Source organism: Brachionichthys hirsutus, chromosome 18 (genome assembly GCF_040956055.1).
Source record: "Brachionichthys hirsutus isolate HB-005 chromosome 18, CSIRO-AGI_Bhir_v1, whole genome shotgun sequence".
NCBI classification, from domain to species: Eukaryota; Metazoa; Chordata; class Actinopteri; order Lophiiformes; family Brachionichthyidae; genus Brachionichthys; species Brachionichthys hirsutus.
The window spans coordinates 89,183-111,473 of NC_090914.1; the positions used below are offsets into that span (position 1 = coordinate 89,183).

The 22,291-nt window shown below is 47.6% G+C and overlaps 2 protein-coding genes across 2 annotated transcripts; both read left to right on the plus strand.

Moving 5' to 3' along the window:
- The first annotated feature begins 1,226 nt into the window (after nucleotides 1-1,226).
- Nucleotides 1,227-15,781, plus strand: larp1b (La ribonucleoprotein 1B). Its single transcript, XM_068751625.1, has 19 exons — nucleotides 1,227-1,644; nucleotides 3,387-3,448; nucleotides 6,412-6,468; nucleotides 6,841-7,066; nucleotides 8,523-8,684; nucleotides 9,149-9,253; nucleotides 9,449-9,611; nucleotides 10,333-10,477; nucleotides 10,582-10,759; nucleotides 10,848-11,017; nucleotides 11,196-11,534; nucleotides 12,189-12,312; nucleotides 12,371-12,519; nucleotides 12,869-12,975; nucleotides 13,201-13,361; nucleotides 13,464-13,608; nucleotides 13,821-13,930; nucleotides 14,038-14,165; nucleotides 14,542-15,781. The coding sequence occupies exons 1-19, from the start codon at nucleotides 1,227-1,229 to the stop codon at nucleotides 14,770-14,772; spliced, it is 3,180 nt and encodes a 1,059-aa protein (XP_068607726.1). The 3' UTR covers nucleotides 14,773-15,781.
- A 427-nt stretch (nucleotides 15,782-16,208) lies between these two features.
- Nucleotides 16,209-20,793, plus strand: pgrmc2 (progesterone receptor membrane component 2). The gene is made up of 3 exons (XM_068751830.1): nucleotides 16,209-16,972; nucleotides 18,182-18,337; nucleotides 20,029-20,793. The coding sequence occupies exons 1-3, from the start codon at nucleotides 16,630-16,632 to the stop codon at nucleotides 20,124-20,126; spliced, it is 597 nt and encodes a 198-aa protein (XP_068607931.1). The 5' UTR covers nucleotides 16,209-16,629; the 3' UTR covers nucleotides 20,127-20,793.
- The last annotated feature ends 1,498 nt before the right edge of the window (nucleotides 20,794-22,291 follow it).

The window sequence follows — 22,291 nt, forward strand, 5'->3', positions numbered from 1 at the left end:
GTCCTTTGCATCGTTCTCCCTCACTACGTCCATGTCTCTTCTCCTGGGTCGTCCACTAGTCCTGTCCTTTGCATCGTCCTCCTCAACACCAGCCACTCTCATGTCCTCCCTCACTACGTCCATGTCTCTTCTCCTGGGTCGTCCTCTAGCCCTGTCCTTTGCATCGTCCTCCTCAACACCAGCCACTCTCATGTCCTCCCTCACTACGTCCATGTCTCTTCTCCTGGGTCGTCCTCTAGTCCTGTTCCCTGGCAGTTCCATCCTCAGCATCCTTCTACCGATATAGTCCCCGTCTCTCCTCTGGACATGTCACTGTTTATCACACAGTAGTATAAACTATCTAACTATTAATCATTAATTACAGATAATTGTCAAGGTCGAAATACAGCATTTCTGTTGTTGTAAAATCTTATCTTGATTGTAAACAATACACTAAATTAAAATGCATTGCTTTTAATGACAAGTCTTATTCTGGATTCATATGACATTTTGTTTCATGGTTTTATATTGAGTGATTTATTTTAATTGAATCTAAAATCAAACTTATACATAAAATGAAATAAATGTTATTTAAATAAAAACACGAGCTTTTTCCATTCAGAATTACTTGTATTGTTATAATAGATTAGTAGCAATATTACATCGCTGTTACTCTTCTATGGTATCTGTACATGCATGTATAGATATTAACATATATACTGAAATACAGTATATATGTTAATATCCCACATTGCAGCGTCATGACGTCTCCATCTCTGGGCAGCTCCTGCTTGCAGTACCACCATTTGGCCGTGGGGGGGCAGCAGAGGCACTGTTTACAGACGGAGCTCTGCGCTGTTAGCGCGGAGTTGAACCCAGTCCGAGGGAGGGGAGGTCGCTGTCGGAGCTTCGTAAAAAGTTTCACAAACTTGTACGTGAATCGCTTCAGTGTGTGCGGGTTACGCGGTGACCGACTATCGACGCGGTGGTAACTACTTACTGACATGAAACGGCCGTTTATGTCAGTTAGTTTAAATAACATTTAGCTCGGGCTCGCTAACTTCTGCATGGTCGCTAGCTAGCTAACGGTTAGCTGCAGGAGCTACTTTGCTAGCAGGCTAGCGAGGTCCAGCCCATCTTGTTTACCTCGAGTTGTAGATGTAGTCCCGAATTCTCTCTGGGATTAGAGATTAAGGACCAGAACTCACCCTGGCCTGAACACCGCGCGTTGTTAGGAAGCGAGCAGGATGTCTACGGAGGTTGCGAGTAGTCCGGTTGACTCGGGTTTGACAGCGGCCAGCTCCAGCGGAGCGGGGGGTCGGTGCCAAAACGCGTCCGAGGGGACTCTCCTGCAGGAAGAACGAGAAGACCAGGCACGGGCGTGCTCGGGGACCCAGACGGGCACGCACCCGAACCCCGCTGGGACCCAGACCCAGACGGGCACGCACCCGAACCCCGCTGGGACCCAGACCCAGACGGACACGCACAAGAAATGCACGGAGAACGACAAAGAGAACGACCGAAGCAGCGACGCCGACTCGGCTGGTGAGGCGGTGAAGAGGAAGCTCGTTGAGGCTCCTCCGCCTAAAGTCAACCCGTGGACGAAGAGGCCCTCGGGCAGAGTGCCGAGCAGCGGCGGCGTGAGCTCCAGCGCCCAGGAGAGAGGTAGGAACCCGGCTAGCGTGGGGGGATGAGCGCCACTGAACACGAGGCCTGTCACGAGGCCTGTATGGAGCAGGGCTGGGGGGGTATGTGGTGGCAGAGTGCCTGCCCCCCCCCCCCCCCTGCTCGAGTTGCTCCGGAGCACCACGTGTTGACTTCTGCGTGTTATTTAGCTGCTGCTAGCTTTCGCTCCAAATGCCCCCCCCCCAGCTAGCCTGCTCTGCTAAAACACGCAGAGCAGGCTAGCTGCCCCCCCACCAGGCTGTTCACTCCGGCTGCCTTCCTGCAGGCCCCCCCACCAGGCTGTTCACTCCGGCTGCCTTCCTGCAGGCCCCCCCCCAGGCTGTTCACTCCGGCTGCCTGCAGCCCCCCCCACCAGGCTGTTCACCCCGGCTGCCTTCCTGCAGGCCCCCCCACCAGGCTGTTCACTCCGGCTGGCTGCCTGCAGGCCCCCCCACCAGGCTGTTCACTCCGGCTGCCTGCAGCCCCCCCCACCAGGCTGTTCACTCCGGCTGCATGCAGCCCCCCCCCCCACCCCCCCAGGCTGTTCACCCCGGCTGCCCCCCCCCCCTAACAACCTGTACGGCAAAGAATCAAGTCAAGTTTTCTGTCCCAATCAATATTATTTTCAGGGTATTTGTTTTCTGCAGTTTTGAATGATACTCAACTGACGCTATCGATATTGGATTTGCTAACATTCCATTTGATCAGCTCTCTGATCGATAAGGTAATTGTTTGATTGATTGATTGGTTAATTAGGACCGGGGGCAGCCCGTCTGACCAGGCGGCTCTGCCTCCCCAGGCGTACGGCCCTCATCAATCCCACCGTCAGGGGACAGCGGGCCCCTCCCAGCCTGCAGAGTACGGGGGGGGGGGGGGGGGGGGGGGGGGGACCATTCATTCATTCATTCATTCATTCATTCATTCTGTCTGAATGCTGCCCAGCAACATTTTAGTTTGCTGTAAAAGAGACTAAAACAATCCAATCCGGCCCTGTTCTCTCAAATCTGATAATTGATTCTGTACCCGTTCACTTATTGATTCTGTACCCGTTCACTTATTGGTTCTGTACCCGTTCACTTATTGGTTCTGTACCCGTTCACTTATTGGTTCTGTACCCGTTCACTTATTGGTTCTGTACCCGTTCACTTATTGGTTCTGTACCCGTTCACTTATTGGTTCTGTACCCGTTCACTTATTGGTTCTGTACCCGTTCACTTATTGGTTCTGTACCCGTTCACTTATTGATTCTGTACCCGTTCACTTATTGGTTCTGTACCCGTTCACTTATTGGTTCTGTACCCGTTCACTTATTGGTTCTGTACCCGTTCACTTATTGGTTCTGTACCCGTTCACTTATTGATTCTGTACCCGTTCACTTATTGGTTCTGTACCCGTTCACTTATCGGTTCTGTACCCGTTCACTTATTGGTTCTGTACCCGTTCACTTATTGGTTCTGTACCCGTTCACTTATTGGTTCTGTACCCGTTCACTTATTGGTTCTGTACCCGTTCACTTATTGGTTCTGTACCCGTTCACTTATTGATTCTGTACCCGTTCACTTATTGGTTCTGTACCCGTTCACTTATTGGTTCTGTACCCGTTCACTTATTGGTTCTGTACCCGTTCACTTATTGGTTCTGTACCCGTTCACTTATTGGTTCTGTACCCGTTCACTTATTGGTTCTGTACCCGTTCACTTATTGGTTCTGTACCCGTTCACTTATTGATTCTGTACCCGCAGATCTACAGAATTCTCTGAAAGTCATCCGTGCCAGCAAGCCCGGATCAAGAAAGTCCAGCAAGGTAACAGTTTCCCCCTTTTTAACACCCAGAATTTCAACTGGGAGAGTGATGGTCCAGATTTTAGTGAGCAGTAGTCACCAGTCACTAGTCACTAACACCAGTCACTAACACCAGTCACTAACACCAGTCACTAGTCACCAGTCACTAACACCAGTCACTAACACCAGTCACTAGTCACCAGTCACTAACACCAGTCACTAACACCAGTCACTAGTCACCAGTCACTAACACCAGTCACTAACACCAGTCACTAACACCAGTCACTAGTCACCAGTCACTAGTCACCAGTCACTAACACCAGTCACTAGTCACCAGTCACTAACACCAGTCACTAACACCAGTCACTAGTCACCAGTCACTAACACCAGTCACTAACACCAGTCACTAGTCACCAGTCACTAACACCAGTCACTAACACCAGTCACTAGTCACCAGTCACTAACACCAGTCACTCACACCAGTCACTAACACCAGTCACTAACACCAGTCACTAACACCAGTCACTAACACCAGTCACTATCACCAGTCACTAACACCAGTCACTAACACCAGTCACTAACACCAGTCACTAACACCAGTCACTAACACCAGTCACTAACACCAGTCACTAGTCACCAGTCACTAACACCAGTCACTCACACCAGTCACTCACACCAGTCACTAACACCAGTCACTAACACCAGTCACTAACACCAGTCACTAGTCACCAGTCACTAGTCACTAACACCAGTCACTAACACCAGTCACTAGTCACTAACACCAGTCACTAACACCAGTCACTAACACCAGTCACTAACACCAGTCACTAACACCAGTCACTAACACCAGTCACTAGTCACCAGTCACTAACACCAGTCACTCACACCAGTCACTAACACCAGTCACTAACACCAGTCACTAACACCAGTCACTAACACCAGTCACTAACACCAGTCACTAACACCAGTCACTAGTCACCAGTCACTAACACCAGTCACTCACACCAGTCACTAACACCAGTCACTAACACCAGTCACTAACACCAGTCACTAACACCAGTCACTATCACCAGTCACTAACACCAGTCACTAACACCAGTCACTAACACCAGTCACTAACACCAGTCACTAACACCAGTCACTAACACCAGTCACTAGTCACCAGTCACTAACACCAGTCACTCACACCAGTCACTCACACCAGTCACTAACACCAGTCACTAACACCAGTCACTAACACCAGTCACTAGTCACCAGTCACTAGTCACTAACACCAGTCACTAACACCAGTCACTAGTCACTAACACCAGTCACTAACACCAGTCACTAACACCAGTCACTAACACCAGTCACTAGTCACTAACACCAGTCACTAACACCAGTCACTAACACCAGTCACTAACACCAGTCACTAACACCAGTCACTAACACCAGTCACTAACACCAGTCACTAACACCAGTCACTAGTCACCAGTCACTAGACACCAGTCACTCACACCAGTCACTCACACCAGTCACTAACACCAGTCACTAACACCAGTCACTAACACCAGTCACTAACACCAGTCACTAACACCAGTCACTAGTCACTAACACCAGTCACTAACACCAGTCACTAGTCACTATCACCAGTCACTGGTCACTATCACCAGTCACTAGTCACCAGTCACTAGTCACTAACACCAGTCACTAACACCAGTCACTAACACCAGTCACTAGTCACTAACACCAGTCACTAACACCAGTCACTAGTCACTATCACCAGTCACTGGTCACTATCACCAGTCACTATCACCAGTCACCAGTCACTATCACTAGTCACTATCACCAGTCGCTAGTCACTAGTTACTAGTTACTAGTCACCAGTCACTATCACCAGTCGCTAGTCACTAACACCAGTCACTAACACCAGTCACTAACACCAGTCACTAGTCACCAGTCACTAGTCACTAACACCAGTCACTAACACCAGTCACTAACACCAGTCACTAGTCACTAACACCAGTCACTAACACCAGTCACTAGTCACTATCACCAGTCACTGGTCACTATCACCAGTCACTATCACCAGTCACCAGTCACTATCACTAGTCACTATCACTAGTCACTATCACCAGTCGCTAGTCACTAGTTACTAGTTACTAGTCACCAGTCACTATCACCAGTCATCTGTTTGAGTTTTCCTCCTGAAAGCCGAGGAACACATTCAACGTGACTCCAGGTAACGCTGGATGGGAAACTAGCATCTGCTACTAATCAAATATTCGTGTGTGTTTTTCCTGCTATCTGATGGTTTTGTTTGCTTTGTCCAGCCTGTTCTTCACCGTGTTTAAGTTGTTTAAGTTGTTTAAGTTACACAAACAGTAATAGATTTTAGAACCGCATTCTGCGTGACTTTGAGTGTCTTTAAGGCGACGTTAATAACCGGACGCTTTTCAGTGTGACGTTGTGGGATACTCCAAAATACAAACGACACTCATGAATTCCTTGTTTGTAGAACTGGACCTCATTTAGTCCGAGTTTATTGTACAAGATAAAACGCTAGATGCTCTAAATTGTGCTATGAACCATTTGTTTGTATTGAATAGTTTGTGACATGAAGCGACCCTAAACTTAATGTATTTAACAAATGATTTGCCAGTACGTCGTGTTTACAGCAGTATTGTTGCACCAGATCTGCAGCTCTTGCCATAGATTCATCTTGAGGTTTAATCATTGATCGTTAGCGATGAGAAGCAACTTTAACATCTATTTGTTTGCTTTTTGACTAAATAAAGCAGGAATGAATCCTGGGGTCTGAGTCTGACCTTGATCTCCTATCAGCCGCCCTCAGTGGGAAAGTGACTCGAGCTGTTTATCATCATTGTTTGTAGAGTCCCCGCAGAAGGACCACTGACCCCCCCAGCTGGTTTTACCAGAATCAGACCCACGCCGTGTCGATCGCATCGCTCGTTTTCATCACTTTTCATTGTTTCCCAATTTCAGTCAAGTGACTTCAGTGACATCACAAACTGGCCCACACCTGGTGAACTTGCCAAAGAGGTACTGTGTGTGTGTGTGTGTGTGTGTGTGTGTGTGTGTGTGTGTGTGGTTGGCTTTACAAACTGGTGGTTGAATGAGACCCTCGTGAAGTGCTGCTCGAGCAGCGCTTTGATCAGAGAGAGTATTTCTTTGTTCTCGCCCGATGCAGCGCTAAAAGCACGGAGCAGTTAGCCTCAACGTGTGGACGTTTGTGTAGGAGAGACTCTTATCACGCCTAAATGTTCCCTTTGGGACAGTTAATGAATAAACATATAAACGTGCATTTATTTAAAGGTAAAAAGAACATTTGTAAAATAAAAAATGCATTAATTTGAAAAGATTCCCACGTTTTTTGCATCGAGTGAAACCGTTTTTTCCTGCATCCAGCAGCAGCAGAATGTCCTCAATGGAAAGAAGCCTCCTTCCTCACGCAGGGAGAAGGAGAAGAGGAGCGACAGACCCGAGAGAAGAGAGGAGGAGGAGAGCAGCCTCGACGGTGGAGAGAGCAAGGAGAACCAGGAGGCCCGGCCCGACCCACTGGGAGAGCTGCCCAAGGATGGAGACGGCAAAGCGGGACCCGACGCCAAGAGTGGCTTCCTGAAGAAGCGAGGAGGTGAAGGTGAGCAGCGCTCCTTTGATTTAAGAACGATTGATCGCTACGCAGTGAGAGCATCTGGTGATCGCATGTTCTGTACTAACGCTTTCACTCCTGTTATAGAGACATTTATATCTGTTATTATCATCATGTTCTGTACTAACGCTTTCACTCCTGTTATAGTGACATTTATATCTGTTATTATCATCATGTTCTGTACTAACGCTTTCACTCCTGTTATAGTGACATTTATATCTGTTATTATCATCATGTTCTGTACTAACGCTTTCACTCCTGTTATAGTGACATTTATATCTGTTATTATCATCATGTTCTGTACTAACGCTTTCACTCCTGTTATAGTGACATTTATATCTGTTATTATCATCATGTTCTGTACTAACGCTTTCACTCCTGTTATAGTGACATTTATATCTGTTATTATTATCATGTTCTGTACTAACGCTTTCACTCCTGTTATAGAGACATTTATATCTGTTATTATCATCATGTTCTGTACTAACGCTTTCACTCCTGTTATAGAGACATTTATATCTGTTATTATCATCATGTTCTGTACTAACGCTTTCACTCCTGTTATAGTGACATTTATATCTGTTATTATCATCATGTTCTGTACTAACGCTTTCACTCCTGTTATAGAGACATTTATATCTGTTATTATCATCATGTTCTGTACTAACGCTTTCACTCCTGTTATAGAGACATTTATATCTGTTATTATCATCATGTTCTGTACTAACGCTTTCACTCCTGTTATAGTGACATTTATATCTGTTATTATCATCATGTTCTGTACTAACGCTTTCACTCCTGTTATAGAGACATTTATATCTGTTATTATCATCATGTTCTGTACTAACGCTTTCACTCCTGTTATAGTGACATTTATATCTGTTATTATCATCATGTTCTGTACTAACGCTTTCACTCCTGTTATAGTGACATTTATATCTGTTATTATCATCATGTTCTGTACTAACGCTTTCACTCCTGTTATAGTGACATTTATATCTGTTATTATCATCATGTTCTGTACTAACGCTTTCACTTTTTGACATTTATACAACATCTCTACACCAAATACAACATTCTATAGCGATGAATAGATCATATTTATTGTCCCATAATGAAATTTGTCTTCACGGTCTGTCATTTGCACACAAAACAGAGTACACAATGCATCACCAACACACGAGTGCGTACATCATCCCACTCAGGAGGGCTGGGTCGGCACAGGTGGAATGGGGCGGAGCATTAATGACAGGTGTAATGTGTCTATAATACGACGGGGGACGGGGGGCGGGGGTCTCTTTGGATTGTCCGTGGCTCTGAGGAGACACGCCTCTCCAAAAACTCACAACGGTGAAGCTCACCTGACAATTGTTTCCCAAACCGGATCGCTCCGGATCGGAACAAAACTCTTGAAGCTCTGTTTTCGGTGTGCAATCGTTGCTAGGTAACAACAAACGTAAGTGGGTTTCTCTGCCCCTGGAGGACGCGTCCCGGGACGATGGAGACAGGGGTCCGGCACGCTCGGACCCAGAGACGTCCGGCCTCCCCCCCGGCCCCGCGTCGCCCGATTACACGCTCCGTAGTAACAGGGCGCATGATAGCAGGAGTAAGTTGACGGCCGCTCACTTTGTGCTAACGCCTCCAGAGTCCCAGCTTTCATTTCTGATAGGTCACATGACTCACTGAGCAACCAATCGGGCGTTTGATCATGCAACCTGGGTCATAGTCCCAGCATAGTCATGCCTTTTATCCATGTAAGGAGGGAGGAGAGATTATATTCCAATAGTAATATAAATGATTAACCCATCCAGAAGTATTTTGATGTTGGATGACTCCTTTTGACCAGTTTCAAGCACAAATGTTATATTTCGACTCTGAAAATGTTTTTACTTCTGGCTTCCTGACGGGCCTTTAAGCTGCTCTTCTTGTGCGGTCCAGATGTTTCATGGTTTGGTTGAGCACTAGTTGAGCACTAGTTGAGCACTAGTTCCCCAGCCTGTGTGGTCGATCACCTGGACCTGCAGGTAATCCACCAAGCTGACTTTTCTTTTCTATTTTCCTTCTTGGCAGGTTGGAGAAGAGATTTGCGGGACTTTGGAGACGATGCTCCCGGCGTCCGTGGAGCGCTACGAGGCCGGGGGAAAGGCCGCGGACGTGGAAGAGGTCGTGGACGAGGTACGTTGATCTAGTTTCGGCACTGAATAACACACAGATTTTACCATTGTGTTCTTTTCTGTTCCTGCTGATGGATCTCACTGTTGTTGTTGGATCGTGTCTCACGTCTTTGTTTTGGGTTCCTAGCAGGCGAATTTGGAGTCGACTTCTTTTGACAGCTCTCCTTGCAGTTTCAACATTTTCCTGCTCTTCCAGGCCGTTATGAATTCTCCCAGAACTTCCGGGACTCGTCTGATGGTTCTGTGCGGGTCCCCCCAGAGTTCGGCACCAACATGGTTTACTACTATGATGATGGCAACAAGGTCCAGATGTACGCAGTGGACGAGAAGCTTCTGAAAGAATACATCAAGCGCCAAATGTGAGTGCTGGCCAGTTTCCTGCAGCCTTCGTATTCAGGAATGTGATGTAGAAAAGTCGCTTGTTTTTCTTTTAGTCAAATATATTTGGTTGAATAATTGGGGAAAAGACAGCAGATAAATTGTTAGTAGTGCTAGAATAGATGAATTACAAAATAATAAACACACAATCTCTTTGACGGACCGAGCTTCGTAAGGAAACGTTGACGACCCAGAGCGGCGCCGCACGGCGTGTTCTGACAGCTGTGGCCCGGTTGCAGACTCAGAATAACGGCGGCTGAGGTGGACGCCTAAATATAGCCAGAGGGCCTCCGAGGAGACGGCCATGCCTGAGTGAGGAAGCTAACGCATGAATGTAATGTAAAAAAGAACCCGGGGGGAGGGACGCCCACGTCAGACGTGGAAGTGTGTGTGGGGGGGGGGGGGGGGTTACTGCTCTCTAACCAGATCACTCAGTTTTAGATGTTGAATTGAAAACATTGTCAGGCGTGTCCTTCTGTTTTCCTATAGGATGATTAAAAAGATCGTTTTTATCGGTCAGTCTCAGGCAGCCCAGATATTGTTTAAAAATGTTCTAAAATATTCTATATATACACACTCACGTATACAGGAAGAAGAGAACGAGGTGCGTTTAACAAAGAGCGATCTCCCCTGAACGTACCTCCTCTAGCCGTCTTCTGGATCAGGGCTTTGTTTTGGTGACCTTGTGATGTCTTCCTCCAGTGAGTACTACTTCAGCCTCCACAACCTGGAGCGGGACTTCTTCCTGAGGAGGAAGATGGACCCCCAGGGCTTCCTCCCAGTCTCTCTCATCGCCAGCTTCCACAGAGTGCAGGCCCTCAGCATGGACGTCAACCTCATCATGGAGGTGAAGTCTCACCCTCAATCTGCTATTCAAATGTGTTTTTCCTTCCTAGTTTTTGAAAGTGGGAAACGCGTGTGTTTGTGTTTTTAATATTTCTTTCTCATCAGGCTCTGAAGAGCAGCAAGGAGGTGGAGCTGGTGGATGACGCGGTTCGCTGTAAAGCGGACCCGGAGCGCTGGCCAATCCCCACCCCGACCGCGGTGGGTTCTCCTCGGACCGACTTCTCCCAGCTCATCAACTGTCCCGAGTTCGTACCGCGTCAGACGCTCGGCTCCACCCCCTCCGGTCAGTGTTCTGGCTCTGTACGCGCAGCGGCGTCGGGAGCCGGGCTCTCAACGCCTCAGTGGCGTGTTTGTTTTTTTTGGCCTTTCAGCTTCATCGCCTGTGATGAAGACTCCTCCTGAGTCCGTCGAGACCAGTTCCTGCGTCCGAGAATCCCTCACAGCCCCAGAGAGCCTGAGAAAGGCCCCCGCCCTGCAGCCTGACCCTGACGCCTGGATCCAGGTGGAGAAACGCCACCGACAGACCTCTGGAAAGACAAAGGTATCCTCCCTTCCTTTTCTCCTCATTGCACGTCATCTTTCTCATGTCACCTCATCTGCTGTTCCTGTCCTGTATCTCGTCGATGTATTGATCTTTAGCTCCCCCCCTCCCTTATCGCTCCGACCTGGTCGTTTCCCTTCTGCGGTTGAGTACTTCCTCAGCATCTCATCTCATCCAGGAGCGCAGTGAGGCGCCTCCGCAGGCCGAGCCCGACCAGGAGGAACTGGACTTCCTGTTCGATGAAGAGATGGAGCAGATGGCACCCCGGAAAAACAAGTTTACCGACTGGTCGGACGAGGACGAATCGGATTATGAGCTGGATGACCAAGACGTCAACAAGCTCCTCATCGTCACTCAGACCCCCCCGTATCTCCGGAAACACCCCGCCGGCGACCGCACAGGCAACCACGAATCCAGAGCCAAGATCACGTCAGACCTGGCCGAGGCCATCAACGACGGGCTGCACTACTACGAGCAGGACCTGTGGAAGGGCGGAGAACAGGTCGAGTGCAGCAAGGTGAGGGGGGCCTGGAGCGCCAGGGGGATGGAACACTTCAACTCGAGTTAAAGGCGCAGGTCGTATTACTCCTTTGTTCTTAAATCGACCTCGCACCCGAACGTCGCTCGCTGCGCGTCCTCAGGAAGCGTGCTGACGGGGGCGAAGGAACTCTGAGGCGTTGCAGAGTGTTCGGCTCGTTCTCCGTTAACGGGCTTCTCTCAATGTGGGACATGTCGGGCCTGAACACGCGAGCGGCTCAAGGTCGCTGACGTGTAAAGTTCAAAGTGCAGCCGCTCTGTTATCAGGCTCAATGTCCTGCTATCCAGGAGGAGGGCGCGCCTGATTGCTGCACTCTGACGCCGCTTTCTGAGTTTAGGTGCAGAAAGAGGCTGAACACATGCCGTGAGATAAAGTGAAGTGGCGTTTACGGTAGCCCTTATTTCACCAGCAGTAGCGCTCCCTGGTAGCTGTGATTAAATGCATATTTTAATCTTAAGATATTAAAGATCTTACCCGGGTTCTTTTACACTGAGATGACGATGATCTGCTGAAGAGGGTTCTTCTAATCAATTCTTAAGAGATCAAATCATGATTCCGTTTTTGCGTTGAGGGTCAGACTCCTTGCTGCTGAGCTTTAGTCCGGCTGCTTTTGATGCGTTCGTTGTTCTGCAGCAGGAAGTGGAGAACTTCAAGAAGCTAAATGTCATCAGCAAGGATGAGTTTGATATCCTCACCCCGAAAGTACCTGTAGACCCGAACCAGGAAGTCCCGCCTCTTCCCATGCCAGGTGGGTCTGGTGCATGTTGTCATCACAACCGCAGGTAAATAATCTTGTTGCTCATGCTTTAATGAAGAAACGGCTCGCTCTCTGCCTACAACAGGTCCAGAGTCGCCCCGAACACCCAGAACACCCAGAACGCCCCGCACCCCCGGACGCCAGGATCCCAACAAGACGCCACGATTCTATCCTGTCATGAAGGAGAGCAGAGCTATTGATGGACAGGTGAGGCGAGGGATCACAGCAGCTCTTCCATGTCCTCCCTCAGACAGGATATAATAGCCTTTGTTCCTTTACTGAAGTCTGATTCAAATGTTCTGGTTCCGTTCATCCGTTGATGGACCTCAGATTCATTTTGTTGTTGAACTGATTTAATCTGATTTGACACTCGGACGCTGCTCGACAGTCGTTGCCGAGGACAACATTGTTTTCATTTCATTACTGAGCGGTCCTCATAAAAGATTGTGTTAAGATATGCTAAAATGATCGGTCTATAATATGTAATCGACATTTCACAGGTTGAAATGAGCCCTTTCATGGTTCGTTGCACTGTGTCTGTTATTTTGCCTTCCAGATGGCGAGGAAGAAGAAAACCAGCCACGGTTTGAACCCTCCTCATGAAGCCCACATCGGCTGGGTGATGGATTCCCGTGAACACCGGCCGCGCTCTGCCTCCATCAGGTTGGACTGATCCTCCGGGTGCCGCCATGTTGCTCTCATAACCTGGAAAGTGTTTTAGCAAAGCCAGAAACAGTTCAACAGATTGTATTTTTATGAGTATAATGTAGTAATGTCTTTTAATTGGGTTCTTTTGTGGAAGAACTAGCCCGTGACCAGGTTGAGACGAGGCTCCTCTACACATGTAATCTCAAGTAAAACGTGGAACTCTTATCCATCCTGCTGCAGCAGCTCCAACGCTTCTCCATCGGAGGGAGCCCCACTGACAGGAAGTTATGGCTGTACCCCCCATTCTCTGCCCAAATTCTGGCATCCATCCCACGAGATGCTGCGGGACAACGGCTTCACCCAGCAGGGCTACCACAAGTACCGCCGACGGTGTCTTAACGGTACGAGTTGAAGAGAAGCAATGCATCGTTGGGTCCAATCCCACTTTGTCACTAGATATTTGTGCAGGCTAAATACTGTATTTCCCTTTGCTGGTGTTTCAGAGAGGAAACGGTTGGGGATCGGCCAGTCGCAGGAGATGAACACTCTGTTCAGGTTCTGGTCCTTCTTCCTCAGAGACAACTTCAACAGGAAGATGTACGAGGAGTTCAAACAGTTTGCGCTGGAAGATGCCAAAGAAAACGACAGGTGAGGATGATGAAGGCAATGTTTGGGAATCTTTTACTACTAGCTACTCCCCAGGTTGTCGTTTATATTAATGAAGGGCTTAATATTTACCCTTTCCACTTTTCTTTCCCCTTAAAACCATCAAAGTTGTTTTTCCAGTTAATTTGCTTAAACCCAAAGGACTCCGATCAAACTGACAGAAATCTTCTACGCTGTCGGTGGAAAATCCGCAGGTATGGATTGGAGTGTCTCTTCAGATACTACAGCTACGGTTTGGAGAAGAGATTTAGGTTCGATCTGTTCAAGGACTTTCAAGAAGAAACGCTTAGAGACTTTGAGAAGGGTGAGCAACATCAGCGCGGTTCGGACGGTCTGTGCCGCTTTTGCTGCATCGTACAAAGATTATAACTGTCGTAAAGGAATAATGAGCATTACGTGTGTTGTTTTCAGGTCAACTGTACGGACTGGAGAAGTTCTGGGCCTTCCTGCAGTATTCAAGGCTGAGGAACCAGCCCATTGACCCAAAGCTGCAGGAACACCTGTCCAAGTTCAAGAACCTGGAGGACTTCAGGGTTGTGGTGAGATTCATGCAGTTCATCACCAATTCAAGGATTAAAAGATTTTTATTAAAGAATGAAAGACACCACAACAAGAAATAGAAGTACTCAAGTACAGTGATGTACATGAGTATTTCTGTACTTACGGTACAGTTCTTGACTTCTTGGACTTTGTTACATTAAGCTTCAATTTATTAGTGCAGCTAGTTATCCTGCTAGCTGCGTGGAAATATATCATTCCAGTTTTAATCCCGCCTCCAACACTCTGATTGGCCCAATGAAGGGAAAGCAGCTGTCAAAGCGTATGGAAGCAGTCATCTTTAAATTGGCTGACTAATGTGAGAAAGGTTCGGGGCTCTGCAGACTTTCATGGCGTCTTTCTGCCCGCTGTCCACAGCCCCCGATGGGAGACGAGGGGGGCAGGAGGAGACATCCCTCATCCTCATCCTCGGCCGGGGATGAAGGGAGGCGTCGACGACATCCTTCCAACTCTACCTCAAAGCCCTCACAGGCCAGTAAATCCTCCAGTGCCTCCACGCAAAACGCCCAGAAGATGGCAGTAGCAGGGGGGGGGAGGAAGACGGATCCCGAGAGGAAGAGGAAGGAGAGCGTGGCACCGAGTAAATGAGTCGTCGCCCTTTAGCGGCTCTGAGTGCAGGCTTGGCGTGATGCGACTGGTTTGGTTGCTATTATCTGTGCGTTTATTCTAAAGCAAGCAAACAGCTGTTGAGCTTGAATCCATGTGCCTGATGGCTCATAACGTTTACAAGAACAGAATTAAGAACTAAATATTTTCTCACATGCCAAACTCTTCAACAAGTTTATTGATCTCCACGACCTGTAAACACATTTCTGACTGTTGAATAGTAATTTGCCAAGATGAAAGTCTTGTGTGCCTTAATCTCATTCGCCGTCCAAACAGGAGGGTGAAGAGAGACACGAGTTGATTGTTCATTGATTATTTCGGCCTTTAACCTGTTGAGAAACTGACACCGCTTTTAAATGATCTGTTATTCTCACAAGAATCTTCAGTTTCTTTATCGCGACAATCAATTTAGCGGCTTGAGCATAAATGTGTGAAGGCCTGAAGACGAGGCACCGCCTCGCCTTCGTCAGTCAGACCGAACTATCGGTTTTGGTTTGATTGAAACCTTTAGAAATTGTGACAAATCTATCGGGAAAGCTTCAAGTCCACTTTTACATCCATAGGTTTATAATTTATTGTTTTGTTTTATTTCCATGTACTTGATTTGATGGAGTAGGCTTAAGAAATCACAGTTTTAATGGCTCTTGTTATTGAAGATAGTAAAGAAGATGTTTCTGCTGGAATTGTGGGTGTGAGCTAGCGTCATAAAACTACAGTATACTTTAGCTTGAAGTTTACTTCATATTATGCTTGAGGCTTAGTGCTATAAAGCAATTAAATCGTTACATTTACTTTATCAATAAACTTAAGAGAGGTTTTAAAGTTTAAATGAAAGAAAAAAAAAATGTAAATACTATAAAAAATCATTTATTCAATTATGCGTCTGATTTTAGGAAGTGATTTGTTTTATCTGTTGTGTGGTTTTGAGTGTTTTAGGATAAAGTGATGATGCATGTTAATGCCTTGAGTATTGAATTGTAAAATGCGTAAAAATATAAAATAACATTTGATTGTAGGAGTGTATCTGTGTGATCTGTTTTTTCTGGTGTACTCTGCACACCTTTCTCCTACCTGTTAACAATTCTCTGTCGTTCAGGGCCGGTTCTTGTTCCCAGAAGAACCTGCAGATTTTTCCCTGTCTGTGTTGTGATTGTGTAAACGAGAACTCGGGTGGATAAAGGTGTTAGGGTTAGGGTTAGGGTTAGGGTCAGGGTCAGGGTCAGCGTGAAGCTGGAGCGATCGTCAGGAAGCCGAAGCTGTCGGACAGTCAGCTTTATTAGTGAGAGAGAACGCTGCTTCGTTTGACAGCCAGTTGGATTATTTTATTTTATGGTGTTTATTTTCCCAGCTTCCTGCAGAGTGGTAAACAAACATTCACCTTTATATTTTTTAAGGTTAACTTTTATTGTCATGTTTTTACACAGCAGAGTTCCATTTACGCATATATATGCGGAGAGGGCATAGGGTGAAGGTGAAGCCATTGGGGGGGGGGGGGCAGTGCCCTAACCCTTGCTCAAGGGCAGTGCTCTGAGGGTAGAACTGGCCCGGACGGACCGTAGCTTGCCCTCTGCATTCAGCTCCTGACCCCCAGGAGGCCGGTCCCCCTATGCGGGAGGGGTGAAGCAGCCCTTTACATTTTGAACTTTGAACCTTGTGGCGTTTTTCAGTTTTTGCTGACAGTCTCTGTCCTGATTTATTAATGGAAAAAAAAATCAGTGGAATGACCGATAATGAAAGTAATCGATTCCCACAAGACGGACACTTGGGAAGAAGTCGGTTTTTCCTGACGGGAATTGAACTCATCATCTGGCCAGGGGCGGGTAGGCGCTAGCTAGCAGTATGGCGGGCGATGGACTCAGTTCGAGCGGACCAGTTGTCGCAGGCGGCTCGCAGGGGCCAGCGGGTGATCCGGACGGGGTCGGCCTCGTCGGGATGTTGCTGAATTTGTGCTTTTTGCTTCTGGTGGCGGCGGTCTGCTTCGCGGTGTACCGGCGATGGAGCAGGCGGCTCGTTTCTGACGCGGCCCAGGGCGACGAGGCCTCGGCGCTTCCGAAGATGAGGAGACGGGACTTCACTCTGCAGCAGCTGCGGGTGTACGATGGGCTCCAGAACCCCCGCATCCTGATGGCTGTCAACATGAAGGTGTTCGACGTGACGAGCGGCAGAAGGTTTTATGGGAAAGGTGAGCGGCCGGCGGCTAGGTAGCCATCTCCAGGTTAGCTTAGCATTCGGCTTCGTGTTTCTGAATGGCGAGGACTAGCTACGGGCTACGGGCTACGGGCTACAGGCTACGGGCTACAGGCTACAGGCTAGCACTGCGTCTGCGGCAGTGCGTGGCGCGTAACCCTTCTATAAATGCCATTTAAAGCAGCCAAAGAGTTATTGGTTAGCGATGTGATCCATTACGCGTCTATCGGCGTCGTAGATACGCAGCTAATGTGTCGTTTAGCCCGTTAGCTTGTAGACAGTAATGTTAGATCAGTTCATTTACAACGAGCTGGTAACCCTAAAGTACGTCACGCGTATCGATAAGGATTGATGCAGGACGTGTTTTTAACACGTGACGTTAGTTAATGGAAGAAACATCATTTTTGTACAAATATATGAAAGAGGGCGGAGTTTGTACTTCCTCCGGCTTCCTTCTGAAACCTGCCGTTTAGCTGAGTGGATCAATTCATCGACTATCAAAGCGTTGCTCATTTGATTTCCTGATCGACTAACGGACTGAACGCAGCAGCTCCAGTTTACGCTCCTGCAATCTGTGAAAGCGTTTAGAAAGAGAACAGGAAGAGACAAAGGTGCGTCTCAGGTGGTGCTTTTCTGCAGCACCTCCGTTCAGCCGGGGCTCTGGTTCATCACGCCGTTTGTGTTTTCCCCGCAGCGGGGCCGGGGCTCTGGCTCATCACGCCGTTTGTGGTTTCCCCGCAGCGGGGCCGGGGCTCTGGCTCATCACGCCGTTTGTGTTTTCCCCGCAGCGGGGCCGGGGCTCTGGCTCATCACGCCGTTTGTGTTTCCCCGCAGCGGGTCCGGGGCTCTGGCTCATCACGCCGTTTGTGTTTCCCCGCAGCGGGGCCGGGGCTCTGGCTCATCACGCCGTTTGTGTTTTCCCCGCAGCGGGGCCGGGGCTCTGGCTCATCACGCCGTTTGTGTTTCCCCGCAGCGGGTCCGGGGCTCTGGTTCATCACGCCGTTTGTGTTTCCCCGCAGCGGGGCCGGGGCTCTGGCTCATCACGCCGTTTGTGGTTTTCCCGCAGCGGGGCCGGGGCTCTGGCTCATCACGCCGTTTGTGTTTCCCCGCAGCGGGTCCGGGGCTCTGGCTCATCACGCCGTTTGTGTTTCCCCGCAGCGGGGCCGGGGCTCTGGCTCATCACGCCGTTTGTGTTTCCCCGCAGCGGGTCCGTACGGCGTCTTTGCAGGCCGGGATGCTTCCAGAGGATTGGCTACCTTCTGCCTGGAGAGAGACGCCCTGAGGGACGAGTACGACGACCTGTCGGACCTCAGCGCCGTGCAGATGGAGAGCGTGAGGGAGTGGGAGATGCAGTTCTTGGGTAGGCTGGTACTACTACTACTACTTAATACTACTAGGACCGTGTCCGTCAGGGGTCCACGCAGCAAACCAACCTTCTCCACTTCACCCTGTCCTTTGTGGTGTGGCGCTCATCTTAGGCTGAGTTATCCCACTCACAGTAGCATGTATTACAGTACAAGTACAGTCACACAGTAGCATGTATTACAGTACAAGTACAGTCACACAGTAGCATGTATTACAGTACAAGTACAGTCACACAGTAGCGTGTATTACAGTACAAGTACAGTCTCACAGTAGCATGTATTACAGTACAAGTACAGTCACACAGTAGCATGTATTACAGTACAAGTACAGTCACACAGTAGCATGTATTACAGTACAAGTACAGTCACACAGTAGCATGTATTATAGTACAAGTACAGTCACACAGTAGCATGTATTACAGTACAAGTACAGTCACACAGTAGCATGTATTACAGTACAAGTACAGTCACACAGTAGCATGTATTACAGTACAAGTACAGTCACACAGTAGCGTGTATTACAGTACAAGTACAGTCTCACAGTAGCATGTATTACAGTACAAGTACAGTCACACAGTAGCATGTATTACAGTACAAGTACAGTCACACAGTAGCATGTATTACAGTACAAGTACAGTCACACAGTAGCATGTATTACAGTACAAGTACAGTCTCACAGTAGCATGTATTACAGTACAAGTACAGTCACACAGTAGCATGTATTACAGTACAAGTACAGTCACACAGTAGCATGTATTACAGTACAAGTACAGTCACACAGTAGCATGTATTACAGTACAAGTACAGTCACACAGTAGCATGTATTACAGTACAGGTACAGTCACACAGTAGCATGTATTACAGTACAAGTACAGTCAAACAGTAGCATGTATTACAGTACAAGTACAGCCAAACAGTAGCATGTATTACAGTACAAGTACAGTCAAACAGTAGCATGTATTACAGTACAAGTACAGTCACACAGTAGCGTGTATTACAGTACAAGTACAGTCACACAGTAGCATGTATTACAGTACAAGTACAGTCAAACAGTAGCATGTATTACAGTACAAGTACAGTCACACAGTAGCATGTATTACAGTACAAGTACAGTCACACAGTAGCATGTATTACAGTACAAGTACAGTCACACAGTAGCATGTATTACAGTACAAGTACAGTCAAACAGTAGCATGTATTACAGTACAAGTACAGTCACACAGTAGCATGTATTACAGTACAAGTACAGTCAAACAGTAGCATGTATTACAGTACAAGTACAGTCACACAGTAGCATGTACTACAGTACAAGTACAGTCACACAGTAGCATGTATTACAGTACAAGTACAGTCACACAGTAGCATGTATTACAGTACAAGTACAGTCAAACATCCTGTCTCAGAGGAGCATTTCTTGTTTCCGCTGAAAGTCCTTCGTACATAAATCATCGACATTTAACAATACAAATAAAATAAAATAAATTACTCCACAGATGCAAAATAACAATAAATTAAAAAGACACACAATATGTACAGCGTACTCTCATATGAAGCGAGCTGAAGTGATTAACAGCTGATCACTATATTTTCCCAGCCTCTGAAATGACTCATGATGATTATCATAATTGTCATGATTAACATGAGCCTTCCTTTAAAGGTTGTTTAAAGTTCTATTTCAATCTTTCAGAAAAATACGACTACGTCGGGAGGTTGCTGAAGCCCGGCGACGAGCCGTCGGAGTACACGGATGAGGAGGACGTCAAGGACCACCTGAAGCACGACTGAACAGTTCCACTAAAGCCTGGAGCCCCAAGCAGCTACGGCAGACTGCCCCCCCCAGGACCACCGCCTCCTCCTCTTCCTGCCCCACTGATTCCGAGCCCCTTTCTCCTGCCCCCCCGCTCCCTAAACGTTTACCTTCAGATTCTGTGCGGGGCGTGGCTGTTCTGCGAGGGCCAATGCTCAGACCTCCTTCCGTCTTCAGCAATCAGGGCCTTTTTAATGACAGGAAAAGAACCGTGTGGGGAGAGGGGGAGGGGGGTAACGACATTGCTCAGACAATTTGGCTGGTCGCCGTGCAACACTATCAATTCGCCTTCTCTGCAAATGGTGTCTGCAGCTAGAGTTCGGTAAAGTCGGAAAGATAGTCCCAGATTTGGACTTCCGGCATCAATGACTCGTTGGGGATACGTCGTCAAAGTAAAAGTGATGCCTCTTTCCCATCGTTGTAGGAAGACGATGTGCTGCAAGCTCAGTTTATCAAAAGTAGCTGCCTTTCAAACTGCAGAAACAACGTGGGGGTCTAAAAGTGAAGTTATTGAATATCTGTGCTGCGTCTCTCTCCGCTGGTGCAATTTGCAGACGGTCCCTTGGCACTCGTTTCACAGACACTTTGCAGAGAACGCAAAGGTTTATAGAAATTCACGATACCATACAGGGGTGTCTGAATATAGAGCGGACCCGGGTGGGGGGGTGGAAGTTGGTTAGAGGACTCATCGGTCAAAGAGTCTGTGGATCAGAATGGGGAAAATAATTTCCTCATTTATCGAGTTTAGTCGGGCTGCAAATGAAAGTGTTTCAGGTTTGGACGGCTCAGCAATCAATCAATCAGTCAGTTCTGTTCCAATCAGGTCCCCCGGTTTTTGAGAAGGCAGCGCTGTGGTGTAAAAAGGGAAACTTCTGGGGCGTTGCGTTTTGCTGTTGTGTTGCTAGTGTGTGCACTACTAGTTTTGTGTGTGTTGAGAGAGAAGGGTTGGGCTGAGTTTAGGGGCTAGCCGTGTGGCTCTTGTTCTGAATCTCACCAGATTGGCCAGAACACAAAGGGAAGCGGTCCCAATCCGTGCACTCCGGTGTTTACGCGCTGCAAGTCCATCGGTTTCCCTGAAAGCGGTCCAAGTGTTAATTGTGCCTTATTTCGTTTGTCGTGTCGGTACGGACCGCTCCAACAGACGAGGCGATGGGAGGGATGGAGGTGTCGCTTTTTCCTCGACTCGGCCCAGACGATTATGAAGGCAAGCGTTCTGCCAGTCGTCCACGCACAGACCGTAACGCCCCCCTCCTCACGAGCTTTGTAAATAGACCTTTAGCGTTACTCAGTGTTACTGCCATATGTATGTAGTTGAACTCCAAAAAGCTGTAATGCTGTCATATTGGCCCAAACCCCTGTTTGTTTTCTTAACTTTTTAAACGTGGGTGAATTTCCAAAAACAAAACACAAACACACACGAGAAGTTGCTGAGAGCCGCAGGGTTGGACCGGGAGCTGTGATGTTGCTTACCCTGTAAATACGTCTATCCTTTGATTAAAGCATGTGCAACAACAAAGCGAGCGCTGCAGAATACCCACCATGTCTTGTATTTAGATGTCGGGAATGTGTGTGTGAAAGTGTGTGCGTGAAAGTGCGTCTGTGTGACAAGCAGGGAGGGATTTGTTCGTGCATAATAAATCAATTTGTTTAATAACAGGACTTTGTTCATTTTTGAAGGAGGTAGAACTGTCATCGTTCATTAAATTGTGTTTTTGTGTGTGTAATGAAAATGCAAATGCACAATTACTGAGCTTTATTCTTTCATTTTGTCTCATTTGAATATTTGGGTGTGAAGTGAAAGCGAGCCGGCATTTGTTTGATGATTTAAATATCGGGCGCTGTTGGTGTTAGAATGTTGATGCTATTTTCTGAAAATGCAAACATGCTGACTGCGTCATGGCAACCATCTGGGTGATTTTTTATTTACACAGGATTATGAGAAGGTGAGCAGATGTGAGGAAGAGTTGAAGCAAAGCTAGGGTTGGGGTTCACTTCTGAACACTAAGACCGAGTATTGATTAATGTGATCAACCAAGGAGCTAGTTTAAGTGTTCCACCCAAGTCGTTCTATGTTGAGTTTATATTTCTTCAGTGCATTTAAAAAGAAGTATTCTGCATTTTGAAAGCACTTCTCACAGATTGG